Raw genomic sequence first — 13684 nt, 5'->3', positions numbered from 1 at the left:
AAGATAATAAATGAGAATTGACCACTGATCTATGCAGCCAATAAGTCACTGGTAATTTGAAGAGGACCGATTTAGGTAGAGTGCTGAGGGAAAAATATAATGAAAAGGATTTCAAGACTGAAGCCAGCTGGAAGAACTAAACTTGTGCGGAGTGTTATAAGAGAAAATGAGCAGGAGCTGAAGGAAAGGATCCAAGAGTATTAATTTGTTAGATGGGTTTTGTTTTTCTTTTTCTTTTTTTTTCCTTAAATAGGTGGAAACAGCTTTTCCATGAACTAATCAGAATGATTTGACAGAACAGAAAATTGATGATATAGAATAGTTAGAGATGCCCTTGACTGGATCGGAGGAGATGGCCCAGGGTGCCAGCGTGGAGGAGGTGGCCTTAGGCTGAGTGACTCTGTAGTAAGATGGCGAACGATAGAGTATATGGGCATGAATGGGGTAGGTGAATAGGGTGGGAGTGATGATGGGAGTTTGTGAAGGCTTTCCCATTGACTTCTTATGAATGCATGTGTGTTGTTTAAGTTTATAGAGGATCGTTGCTGGGCTCCTCCTCTGATACAGACCTGTATGGCCAGCAGCCCCATGCAGGCATTGTTTTCTGGGTTAGCCTGCCAGGCATGTCACGTTCCATAGCTCCATTCCTGTACCTGTGGCTAACTGATACCACTCTTAATATGCTTATATATTGCTCCCATTTTCCACTGCGGTCTCTCAGTTTCACTGCAATTTGCCAGCTGCCCACAACCATGCCACACAACTTTAACACTTCCTTTAAAGTACTTCTCCTGTCCATATAAAGTGCTTTGCATGCTTTACAAGTTTCCTTTGAATATATTAGAAGAAGCTGAATGATGGACTCATAACGCTGTGATTGTGATGTTTTGCATTAATTTATATACATAATGCAAGTGCCCACTCTGGATAAATTGGTCTTCTGGGCATAGGAACTTTTCATGAGGTTTTATCATCCCCAGTTACAGGGAAATTAATGGAAAACACCCGTATTTTGGGGGAAGGAAGCCAGTGTAAGAAGGACCCTTAAGTAGGGGTACAGAGGCTTGGATCCCAGTTCTTGTTTTCACAGATAAGGTATGTTACCTTAGAAAAGTGGCTCAGGCCCTCTGGATTTCAGTTGCCTCATCTATAAAATGAGAATCTGGATTAACTTTTGTTTGATGATCCTTCACCTTTTAGAATGTAATTCATACATAAGTTCAGAGTAAAGGCAACAAGGTTAATGATCCATAAGACCAGTGATCTTGTTCTAAGAATTTTGCAATATGTAATCCCTGACTGCAGAAAAATGCTAACTAAAAACACATATCCCTGGAGCAAAAAAAGAAAAAAAAAAGAAGTCAGACATTTTGTTTTGAAACTAATAAATTTAAGTGAGAGTTTTCTCTGAAAAATTCTACCAATCTTTAGAAGTTACATACATTGGTAAAACCAAAAACACACCTAGTAATTCACAGAGGGGATGTTATATTTGCTATCAGTAAGCCATAAAGACTTTCTTTAAAATGCAGTGGAAAGACAAATATTTCTAATACCTGAAGAAAGTTTGTTTTGTTTGAACAGGGTCTAATTATAATTTAATGTTAAATATTTTCCTGATTTTTAAAAAATTTCCCAGTGTTGTTTTTAAATGGTCTAATTACTTATTAAATGTATCTAGAAAGAGAATCTCTCAAAGTCAACAGGAGAATAGGCCTAATAAACTTTGGTTCTAACAAAAGTTTCTTGCTCTTTAATATAATTTCCCTCTTCTTAATTTTGTTGCATATCAATCTTAACTCACCCTCAATAATTTCTCTACCTCTCTTTTTTCTTTTAATAGAGCTTTATTTTGCAGATGTTTTAACCAAGTTGAACATAATTTATGCAGTTTACGCTACTGAAGTCACAGGGGCTTTTTTTAGCCAAGTTTATACAGCTTATTCTGCTTAAGGCGGAACTGCCTGAGTTAAAGAAAATAAAAATAGACTTTAAAGACTTAAAATGTAGATGTTAAAGATCAGTCTTTGTACATTATGATACTAGCGAATTGCTGTCAGTGAGGCTGAGGATTAAAAATAGATTTTGCCACGGTCGATCATTTTTACAATGCTTTTCTATTGAATTCCCCTATCGCCAATGCCACACATTTGTAAAATGACTCACCGAGTTTAGAGGTATGAAATGCAAGCAGAAAGAATCTAGTTGGCCCTCATGGATATAATCCTGACCTCATTAACATCATTCTACCAGCAGCTAAACTAATGGGTCACATTAAAATAAGAAACAAGGTAATAGCTGTCAGAGAAAGACGGATTTTAAGCAATAAATACTTTCTGCTCTGCTCCAAGGCTAAATATTACACCTGGCTCCCTTTGGAATTCCTTAGGAAATAAGAGATTTGCCGCCAGAGCAGAGAATGAGAATCAGACACTAGCTTGTATTTCATCCAAGGTCACCTTCACTCCCCAGAGAGCCTGAGCAACAGTTTGAGCCTCTCCTAATCCAATCTAAATTAAATGGTAAAGATAGCTTTTCAGCTTTCCAGTCTGCCCCATGCTCTGTGAATGGTACTAGATTTCCTTATAAAATTAGGTTGAACTGCCAACTCATATAGCAGAGGCACTGAAGAGGAGAGAAGAGAAGGAAGGGGAGAGGGCCAGATAGTTGATTGTAACACCAGCAATGCGAGAAAGCTTTTCGAGTGTACTTAAAAGCAAACAACCCTATATCTACACCCTGTTTTGTAACAATAATCTACCTATTTTACCTGTATCCATAGGTTTCTCACATCAAGTATCATAGACTCTGAAATTATTTTAACCAAAAGAAATCTGATGTTATGGAGCAGGGCAATTTTGAACAAGTTAAGATTTAAAATGTGATATAAAGAGATGGAAAGTGATAATCAAAAGATGTTCTATAACTAATAGCTACATGATTCTTTATATTATATAAAGTGTTTTTATATACATTATCTTAAAGTCCATCCACTCTTTATACTAGGAACAAGGTACTCCTATCCCTCTCCTTTATGAGCTAGATTATATTTGATATTTTGAACAATAAAAGACTGTATTACTTTGTTTGCTAGAGCTGCCATAATAAAATATGACAGATTGGGTGGCCTAACCAATAGAAATTTATTTTCTCATGGTTCTGGAAGCTAGAAATCTATGACCAATGTGTTGGCAAGTTTTGGTTTTCCTGAGGCTTCTCTGTTTGGCTTGCAAATGACCTCTTTCTAGTTGTGTCCTCACATGGTAGTTTCTGTAACCATTCATATTTGGTGTCTCTATGCCCATATTTCCTCTAAGGACACCAGTCATATTGGATTAGAGCCCACCCTAATAGCCTCATTTTAACTTAGTCACATCTGGAAAGGCCCTACTTCTAATTACGATCACATTTTGAAGTGCTGGGGGTTAGGGCTTCAACATACGAATTTTGCGGAAATACAGTTTTGGAAGGCAGAGACCAATAAAAAGGTTCTTGTGTGTAATTGTATTCCTTATCATATGAAATTAATAATATTTATAATAAACAATGTTTAGCTATTTCTTAGATCCACATTCTCAGCCAGATCAAAATAAAACCTTACTCCAATATCCAAGGCATATTTCCTAACTCTGCCACTGAAAGCTGATGATTTTTATAAACATGATCACTATAAAAAGGCAAAGAATATCAAAATTCAACCCCAGTGTGTCTGGTCTTGACTGATGCTTGAATTCTAATACCCCTGGGTAATGAATCTTGACCTATGTTTTAAATCTGTGACAGAGAATATATATTGAGTTTCTGCAGGTGGCTAGTTCAAGGTGAAGACAATATAATGTATTTATAACACATGGCTCATGTTCTTAAGCAATCCAGTAAGGCATAGAAGAATCAGAACTTTACTCATTTAGGTCAGATAGGAAATAATTAATAGCAATAGAAGATCAGAGGTGGGATGGATCATCAAGAGAGTGTCATGTGGTAAAGCTTCAAGGAGGAGTTAAGACCTTATTGTGCCCAAAGAATACAATGAGGGGAAATACATGAATTAAGACAGGGTACTGCCTGTATGATGCTCAGTGAGAAAACTGGCTTCACTGGGAGCAGCATATCTGTGAAAGACAGGTGGTGGTTAAGCCAGAGAGGTAGCATGTGGCCAATGCAAGCAGGATCTTTATAAAACTTGGCTTATTTGGATTTGACACAGCAGACATTGGTCACAATAGATCAATGATTTTCAACCAGTATGCCACAAGAATTTTTAAAATATACAATACATGACTCTTTAGTCACGGTCACTGACCTCTTTTCCCTTAGATTATCAATAAAAAAAATGACAATTGCCAACACAATAGCTGTCCAGCGTGAATAAATCAAAATTATCAATCAAAATTTGTCAGGTTGGCAAAAATATATATATTTTTGGGTGTGCTGAAAAATTTTAGTAATTAGTCTACATGTACCATGAGATGAAAAAGGTTGAAAATCACTGCAATCCTGGTGCAGATAGGATCTAACATGAGCAAAGGGGTGTTTTAAAGTGACTTGAGCCAACATTGACAAATGAAGACGCCAATTAGAAGCAGGGAAAAGGAGTAAGGGACTACTGTAATGATTGATAAGTGTGATGACAAAGCCTACAACATAGTGAAAAGAATAGACAAAAGGAAGAGATAACAAGAATTATTAAAAGATATGCCATCCAGACCTGAGAAGCAGGAGGAGAGCCTCAAAACTGTCAGCTTAGATGGTTGAAAGAATGATGATACTCTTGAGAGAATCAGGAGGAGTTGGAAATTAGAATTGATTTGTGGGAAGACAAGGACTCCAGGTTCCATTTTGTCCAGAGTTTGAGGTAATAGTGAGATATTTGAGTAAGCACAGGGGATAGAATAGAAATACATGTATAAAAAAGTCAGCTCTAGACATTCAAATTTGGGCAATGTTCTATATATCAGATAGCTAAACTGATTTTATCTACCCATCAGAAAAAAATATATAGATGTCCCAGGGATTATAATCATTGTCCAAGAGATGCACTCTTCAGTGGTATATATTTTTTAAAAAGAAGTAACCCAGGCTCAGCCTAACCAGTCTTTCATTTGTGCCCCAGACAACCTCATACTTGCTTCCAAAGATCCAAATTCTACCCAAATCAGAATCACCAGAGGACTTATTCTCTGACTCATAATCCTATTAACAGTGACAGTTATGAAGGATGTGGAATGTGGAAGGTGGCCTCTGAGTTTTATCAACAGTCTTCATCAGAAGGGAAAAGAGGCAATACAATGTCTAGAGAAGTAGACAGTTCACTGCAAATGAGAAAAGGGTCATGACATCTATTGTGAATTATTCTTGCCCAAGACTAGCTCTTCTCTTTCCTCCTTCAGCTCTTCTGCCTAACCTTGTCAAGGTGCCTCTGGATAGATCAAAAGCTTCATTTTAGTTGAACACAAATTTAGGTTACTTGCAATAAATCATGTCAAAAAGGATCCTGACATATTTCTTGGTCCTGGACAAGACCATGATGATGACATTCTACAAAGAAGACCTAACCCTTCCCACACAAAGACATATGCCTGTCAAAGGAGTTAAATGGCCTCCAGGGCTTTTTCAAGTACATCTAAAAGCCAGGAACTTGAGATTACTTGAGAAAGTGGGGCAGATAATAAAAAGAAATCCAAGTAACAAGTAAACAATGGGAGTAAATGTCTGACAGGGACACGCAGATGGGCAGAGTATGCTGTCATGTGGACCCAACAGCAGGATATGATATGTCCAATGTAAAGCAGGTCTGACAGCAGGTAACAGGCACCCCGGCTTAAGAGCTTGGGTTCAGGGATAGCACTTTATATACCAGGGGTCATCAAAAGAAAGGCAACACCCCAAGGACAGCAGCCCAGGGAGGGGATCAGCTGAGATTCAGGAATGAGGAACAAGACAGCAGATCACTTCCGAGAACTGGGGAACAGGCCGGGGTTTGGTCTCAAGCCAACAAGTTCAGTGATTCAATTAACTAAAAAGGACCTGGACATCATGGCTGACGTGACTAATTAATTAATTTATTGATCAAGATAAAATGTCGAAAAGAATAAGACAAAGAAATCAGTTCTGTAACATTTTATTAAACATCCAGCCCCTTTCCATCAATCTTTATTTGTTTTAAAAATTTGTTTAGTTACAGTTTATATTCAATATTATTTTGTATTAGTTTTAGATGTACAGCACCGTGGTTAGACAATCATATACTTTACCAAGTGCTCCCCCGATATTTTCAGTACCCACCTGACACCATACCTAGTAATTATGATATTATTGACTGTATTTTCTATACTGTACTTTACATCCCCATTACTATTTTGTAACTACCAATCTGTGCTTCTCAACCCCTTCACATTTTTCATCCAGTCTCCCAACCCCCTCCCCTCTGACAACCATCAGTCTGTTCTCTGTAGTTGTGAGTCTGTTTTTGTTTCATACATCTTTTTCTTTTAACAAGAAAATACTATCTATTACTATCTAATACTATCTATTTAGGTTCACCCCTTTTAATTCTGACTATATTTTCAGTAAGTCATTCCTAACTAAATTTTTTTAAATAGTCTCCAGAGAAAGGAAGACAGGTTGTTGGCTAAGCACCAGGTTGAATCTCTCTCTTAGTAGGGAGCACACACGTCACTTTTTTATTTTTCTCAGCCTTTTAAGTACAGATTTTTGTTTCTCACCCATAAAGTTCTGGATTATCAGGCAATGCTAACTCCAGTGTTGATGCATAACAACTATTAATAGATTATGTCTATAATAAACCTGAAGTAGAAAACAGAAGTGTTCCAAAAAAGAGAAGTATCAAATAGAAGAGGAAAAAAAGGCAGTTAGATGATGGTCTTTGTGAAAGGACATATTTCAAAAGAAATAGAAAACCTCTGTGGCAGTCTTCATTACCTAATTTTGAAAATTTTTTTTAGCTATGTTATCCTGATGATCAATAAAAGAAGAAAGAATGTGTTAAATTGAATTAAATTTTTTAAACTTTTTCTTTGCTCAGAACCGGCTCCTCCAAAATCACTCTTTGCAGTGAATAAAACCCAGACTTCAGTGACTTTGCTGTGGGTGGAAGAGGGAGTAGCTGATTTCTTTGAAGTCTTCTGTCAACAAATGGGCTCTAGTCAGGAAACAAAGCTCCAGGTACTGTACATGTTGATTTTCTTTTTCTTAGTTAATTTTGATTAAGTCTAATTATCTAAGCTAAATAAAAATCTTTAATGTCTTTGAACTATAGAAAAGGAAAACTGTTCATTTATGCTTTGGTGTTTCAGTGATAGAAATTAACAATAGGCTTAGAAAAAGCCCAAAATATATTAAGAGAACCAACTTGCTAAGTTGCCAAGTTTATTTTCATCTTTGTATTTTTCTTTTGCCCTTAAACCTTAGCCACTCTGGTTCATACTGAAGAATTAAAGTGGTTAATTTTTCCTATTGGACATTCAGTTCCTTGAGGGGATAAAGACACTGCCACGTAAAACATAATTTAATATGATCTGATTGCCAGTTTTGTGAAAGTCGCTGTATGGAACACAAGTGATAGAATGAATATTTGTCTTCAAAAATATTTTTCATACAGTTATGGATATTGCAGCAGTCTAAAAATAATTAAAGTTAACCAAGTGCCACAGGAGAGGTTCATATTACTAAGAGACCTGAAAAGAAGCATGTCTATCTAGTTAGTAAGGAGGACAATTTCATTTGGGAAAATGAAGGCTGAGAGAGGTGATCGTTAGGGCCTTAGAATCACATATAGCAGATATGATGAATACTGTCCTCCAGGTCACAACAAATGGACAGAAAGAGAGGAACCAGCAGCTCTCAGGGTAACAAAGTCCCAAGAAAACAAGTATTTTGCAGTCAGGCACAGAAGGAAACGGGCACATTTGTGAGGGCTATTATAACATACAGTATAGAGATGAGTACCATAAAACATGAATAACTGATGCTTTTTAAATAATGAAGTTCCTGAGATTGAGAAGATTAAAGGATTTCTGGGAGTACAAATCTTTTCATACTGAATGTTAAGATAATTTGCTTTATTCCTTTCCCCTTTTGATACTCCCTTCTACTAACTTATCTCTTTTTGATCTGTGCCGAACAGCTGAATCCTTTTCCAATGCTAAGAATCCTTTTTGAAAATAACTGCTCTGCCAGTAGTAGATGTTTTGCTCTGCAACAGCAAAGAAAGCAATGGCAGCTACTGAGTCTTGTTAGCAAAAGTCTTTCCTTAGAAGCATTCTTTTATAGTGTAAGGGGAGATGGGAGTGGCAAGTAAGTGCTGATGGTTTTCATGTCTTTAGGCAGTGGTGCTTCAGATCCTTGTTTTGAAAAAGAGTGTTTTGCTGGCTCATCTTCTTATATTGTACAGTAGTACTTGTCATTAGTCTGACTATTGGCTCACCAAATTAACAATTTGTTCTACATATACTAGGTTAATACTAAATGTTTTCGATAATGCAGTCTTTGTGCCTTTGGTGGATACTATTTAAAAGCTGAGAATGCAGACACAAATGAAAGTGTCCTCAATATACGAAGAACTGCTACAAATAAAAGAAGATAAAAACCAAGAACTCAAAACAAATATTTTATATAAAATAAACACAAAAATCTCTTAAACATATGAAAGGGTGATCAATCTTACTCATGGTGAATGAAATGCAAAATGAAATTACAATGAGATGCAATTTCCACTAATAGTATTGGAAAAGCTCAAAGAATTTGCCGCTATGCAATGTTAGAAGTAGCACAGGGAAACAGGTACTGTCAAACATGGATAATGAATGGATGACTTGAAAATGCCTATGAAGGACACTTTGTCAATAGCTTTCAAAATTAAAAATATACAACTTTTGGCCCAGCAATTTACCTGCTAGGAATATGAATACACACAAGCACAATATTATGTTTGCGGGCATGCACTTACATCCCCATAATTGCGAAATTACATTCACTGTAACATTGTTTATAACTTATTTTTCACTGTTATCCTTTTTTGTCTTTTAAATTTTTTGCTCTGTCTCTACATTACCAACTCAACTATGAAAGCCTTAAAAATCAAAATAGAGGATTACATGACATTTATTTTATTGTTTGCATCTCCAGGAACCGATTTCTGTTTCTTCTCATGTTGTGACCATCTCCAGCCTCCTTCCTGCCACTGCCTACAACTGTAGTGTCACCAGCTTTAGCCACAACAGCCCCAGTGTCCCCACATTCATAGCCGTCTCAACAATGGGTAACTACATGCATTAGTGAAATCTGGTGGTTTTGAAAGTTTTATCTTTTTAAATTGTTCTTATATTTTCTTTGAAAATAGATATAATCTGCCCTCTTAATGGAACCCATATTTGTTCTGTTGAAAAATTCCAAGCTTTGAGGTCAGGAAGTGCTTAATTTCAATCCCTATGTGAGTTAGGGGCGGATATTTATTATCTCTGAACCTGTTTTTTCATCTGTAAAACTAGAATTATAATTTGTACCTTACTGAGTTGTTTTGAGGTGTAGAAATAAAGGACATAAAACCCTGGCACATGCTGTCTAAATACTACTTGTTATTAATTTCTTCACCTTCTTCATTAGTAGCCACAGTACCCTAATTAACTCTGGTCCATGAATTTCAGCCTTTGCCCTTAGTTACCAAGTGATGGCAAGCCCCAATTACTGAATCAAAGAAGGAAAGTATATAATCAAGCAGAAACTATGAGTGGGGACATTTTAAAATAATGGATAGTCTGGAATAATGCTGTTTTCTTATTCTTTTTCTGAGTTATATGTTTTATTCCCCTGCAAGTTAGAGTCTGATCCTATAATCTGAGAGCTTCTATGAACCTTCTTGTACTAAAGCCACTCTTCCTATCTCATAACCCTTTACTGGATCTGTTTTCATCTCTGTAACATTTGTCGTATGTTTAGCCACTTTTTTATTTGTTTGGGTTTTTTTGCAGAAAAGAGGACAAAAGTTGATCTAAAAAGTGTATCAATGGTCTCTCATTTCTACATCTTTTTACACTCTTCTAAGTATAATAGAATGTTCATTCTTTCTTGTCATCTCTATAGCAAGCCAGTGAAGCAGTTGCTATTATTAAACTTTTTTGCAAGTGAGGAAAATGAGGCCCAGAGAGACAGATAAAATAGCCTCCCTAAATGGCAGTTAGTAGTCGCATGAACGTGAACAAGCTCTTCTGACCATGAGTCTACTATTTTTTTCTTCTTAAGTATTCTGCCCATGAACTGGGGCCTGATTGTCCCAAATGGGAAGTGGCAATACCCAGGGACTTAAGGATTGTATATGCCAGCCAGTTCCATGATTTTATGAACAGTACAGAGGATGTTATCACTTCGGTCTTCTCCTCTGGTCCACTGTTAAGAGTTTTATAAAACAGTTGACGTGTTATAATTGCCATAGTAGACCAATCATCACATAAAGTACATGAAAGGGACAAAACTCCTGTTCTTAAGGGCCCTCCAATTTATTAATATGTTTAATCTCTTAAATTGTACAGATGGAAAACCTCTCAACATATGGTTACAGATTATCAATGCCTGCTTCTAGCAATGTGTTAAGTGCTATAGCAGATGGTAGCTTGCTAGTGCCTTTTTCATATACATTATTAGTTGTGAGTGAAATAGACAGTTGTGCTTTCTGACTTTAAAGTCATGGGCATAAAATAAGAACTTGAAAGCTTCTCAAAATGTAAAAGAATGAGAATACATGATAATGACTTGTAGATTTTTTGTTGTTGTTGTTTTCAAATTAATCTAAACTATATCACGGGAATTATTCAGTCTATCATTTCCCTTTATAAGAACATCCAGAATATAGGCCTTAAATACTTTTTATCAATCTAGTAACTTGTAGTTGACCAGAAAGAGGTCATTGTCAGCTTGGAGAAATATCGCTATTGCTATTGTTGTTGTTGCCATAAAGCCATTACTCTTAAAATCAGATGGAAAACAATGAATGGTTCTGTTAGTTTCTGTGTCATGGAAGCTATACCTAAAATGTGCGGCTGATCTGTTTAGTTACAGAGATGAATCCCAATGTGGTAGTCATCTCAGTGCTGGCCATTCTTAGCACTCTGCTCATTGGACTGCTGCTGGTCACCTTGATCATCCTCAGGAAAAAGCACCTGCAGATGGCTAGGTAAGTAAAGTTTGGTTCATATTACCCACAGCCTTTAAAGTATTGTATTTATCTTCCATGTATGTTTTTGCAGACCTAAATTTTATAGCAGTAAGTTTTATACCTCTATTTCATGTTTTCTAAGAAGACTTTTAGTATTATTTTAGAAAACACTACCATCGAATGGTAAAGCAAAAGATTATTGGTTTACACAAAGTCAGACCTCTTAACTGTGGATCTGGTAATTTTAAGTATCCCATATATTACATTTGTGTAATTTCAAAGTTCTTTTGGAGTAAAAGAAAAAATCTATACCTACTCAGTATGATTGATTAAAAACAAAGTTAATATATGTGGAGACCACAAGAGAGGAAAAAAATCCTTATCCTTATTAGAGCTGTTGAAGCTGTCTTATGAAAAGGTATTTGTAGAGTTTATGACTGGGTCCATTAAGGATTCCCCTGTCATTTTTGTTCATGTTATTTAGAGTGGCAAGCAGTTGCATCATTCTTGTGGTTAGAAAAGACTTTTGATTTATGATTTTGATTTTTTTTATTCTTTTGACCACTGATGCCTTTCTTATCAGAGCATATTGTCAAAACCTTTTTGTGGTCCCCTATATTACAAGAACAACTATCAGTTTTCAAAAGAAAAAAAAAAGCCTGTTACCTAGTTGAGTACTACTGGGTTTAGGAAATTTGATTGAAATGTACATTGGCCGATGTTAGCCTACTGAGTTGTCATCTATGAACATCTTTCTCATTTCTCAAAGCTCTGTCATTCACCTATTCATAAATAAATTTTATCCATCTAATAACTATTATATGATGTGCCTATATGACATAGTCAAAGAAAAATCAGACATCCAAGCTGTCCACTCGGAGCCTAGCTGGAGAGATGTACATAAATAAATATATTTAAAGGTATAAACTGACTTGTGCCAGGAAAGAAATAAGAATGGGATAACATGAAAGTAAAGAAAAGAGATAAGTTAAGAATGTAGAAATGAAGCTTCTTAATGCTGGCATTAGAACGAATCTTAGGAGGATAAGAAGGGGTAGTGCTATAGCACTGAAGCTAGAATATAAACTCCTGAAATCATACTCCTTGGGGTCAAAATAGGATTTATAACCTATGTGTCCTTATATAGTCCACTGAAACTGTGTTCACTCCTTTAACAAATACCAGTGGACACCTGTTGTGTGTCAGACTCCTCTGGGTACTTGGAATATGACAGTATACAAAACAGACAAAAAAATGCTGCCTTCATGAAGCTTGTATTCTAATGGAAAAGATAAACAGTAAATAATAAAGACGAAAGCTAAGAGATTATACGATATGTTAGCAGACAATAACAGAAAAATAACAAAGCAGGATAAGAGAGATTGGCAGTGCCTGTCCGGGGAATATGGGGAAAGGAGCCCTGGGAGGGAGGGAGGTCTCACTGAAAAGGTGGCTTTTGAGAAAAGACTTGAACACGAGGAAGTTGGTCACATGGTATCTGAGGAAAGTGTACCCAGTAGAGGGCACAGGCAGGGCAAAGGCCCTAAGGAGGCAGGAACATGACTAGCAGGTTCAAAGAATAGCTGGAAGTTAAGAGTGGCTAAAGCAGAGAAAATGAATGGAGGAGTAGCAGGAGGTGCTTTCTGACTATATAGAGTTTCGTAGGCCATAGTGAGGACTTTGGCTTTTACTCTAAATAAATGGGCAACCATCACAGAATTTGCGCAGAAGATTAAAAATACCTGACTTAGATTTTAACATTTTTACTCTGCCTTTCACGTAAAACAAGCTGTAATGAGACAAGGACAAAAGCAGGCATGTGAACTGGGGGAGCCATGACCGTAATCCAGGCAAGACAGAGATGGCAGGGGGTCAGTCCAGGGGAGCAGTGATGGCGGGCAGGGAAAAATGATCAGGTGGCAGATATATTCTGAAAATAGAGGCAACAGGATTTGCTAACAAGTTGCGTGTTGAATGGATATGAACAAGGATCAAGGATGACTCTACGGTTTTCAGCCCTAGCAACCGAAAAGACGGAATTGCTGTCCACTGAAGTGGGATTGCAGATGAAAGGCTTTCAGAGTTGGGGGAAAAATCAAGACCTGAGTTTTGGCCCTGACGGATGTGGTTCAGTTTGGTTGGCTTCCTCTCGCAAAGCGAAAGGTGGCTGGTTTGATTCTAGGTCAGGTCAAGGCCTCAGTTGAGGGTGTGGGGGCAGGGTGGGGCAGGGCGGTTAGGAGATGCAACCGACTGATGTTTTTCTCTCACAACAGTATTTCTCTCCCTCCTTTCCTCTCTCTCTAACATAAATAAGTACATAAAATCTTTTTAAACAGCAGAAATTATATTTTAAAAGACTTCAGTTTGGGAAATGGTATAAGTTTGAGATGACTGCAAGTACAGGTGTAGAGTAGGCAGTTAAACATAAAAGTCTGGTGTTCAGGAGAGAAGTCTGGACTGAAGATATAAATTTGGGAGTTGTTAGTCTATAAATGACATTAAAGCTGTGGACGG

At 36.8% G+C, this 13684-nt stretch overlaps 1 protein-coding gene across 1 annotated transcript in view; it reads left to right on the top strand.

Annotated features, from left to right (window-relative positions):
- PTPRO (protein tyrosine phosphatase receptor type O) overlaps positions 1-13684 on the top strand; it is a 196335-nt gene that overhangs the window by 145565 nt on the left and 37086 nt on the right. Inside the window, 3 exon segments of the mRNA XM_054590802.1 lie at positions 7046-7185; positions 9148-9280; positions 11068-11188. Of these exon segments, the coding sequence (XP_054446777.1) occupies positions 7046-7185; positions 9148-9280; positions 11068-11188 (394 nt within the window).

Source organism: Pteronotus mesoamericanus, unplaced genomic scaffold (assembly GCF_021234165.1).
Source record: "Pteronotus mesoamericanus isolate MK-2021 breed Mesoamerican mustached bat unplaced genomic scaffold, CSHL_Meso_final scaffold_21, whole genome shotgun sequence".
In the NCBI taxonomy this organism is placed as follows: domain Eukaryota; kingdom Metazoa; phylum Chordata; class Mammalia; order Chiroptera; family Mormoopidae; genus Pteronotus; species Pteronotus mesoamericanus.
This window is presented reverse-complemented; position numbering and strand designations above follow the sequence as displayed.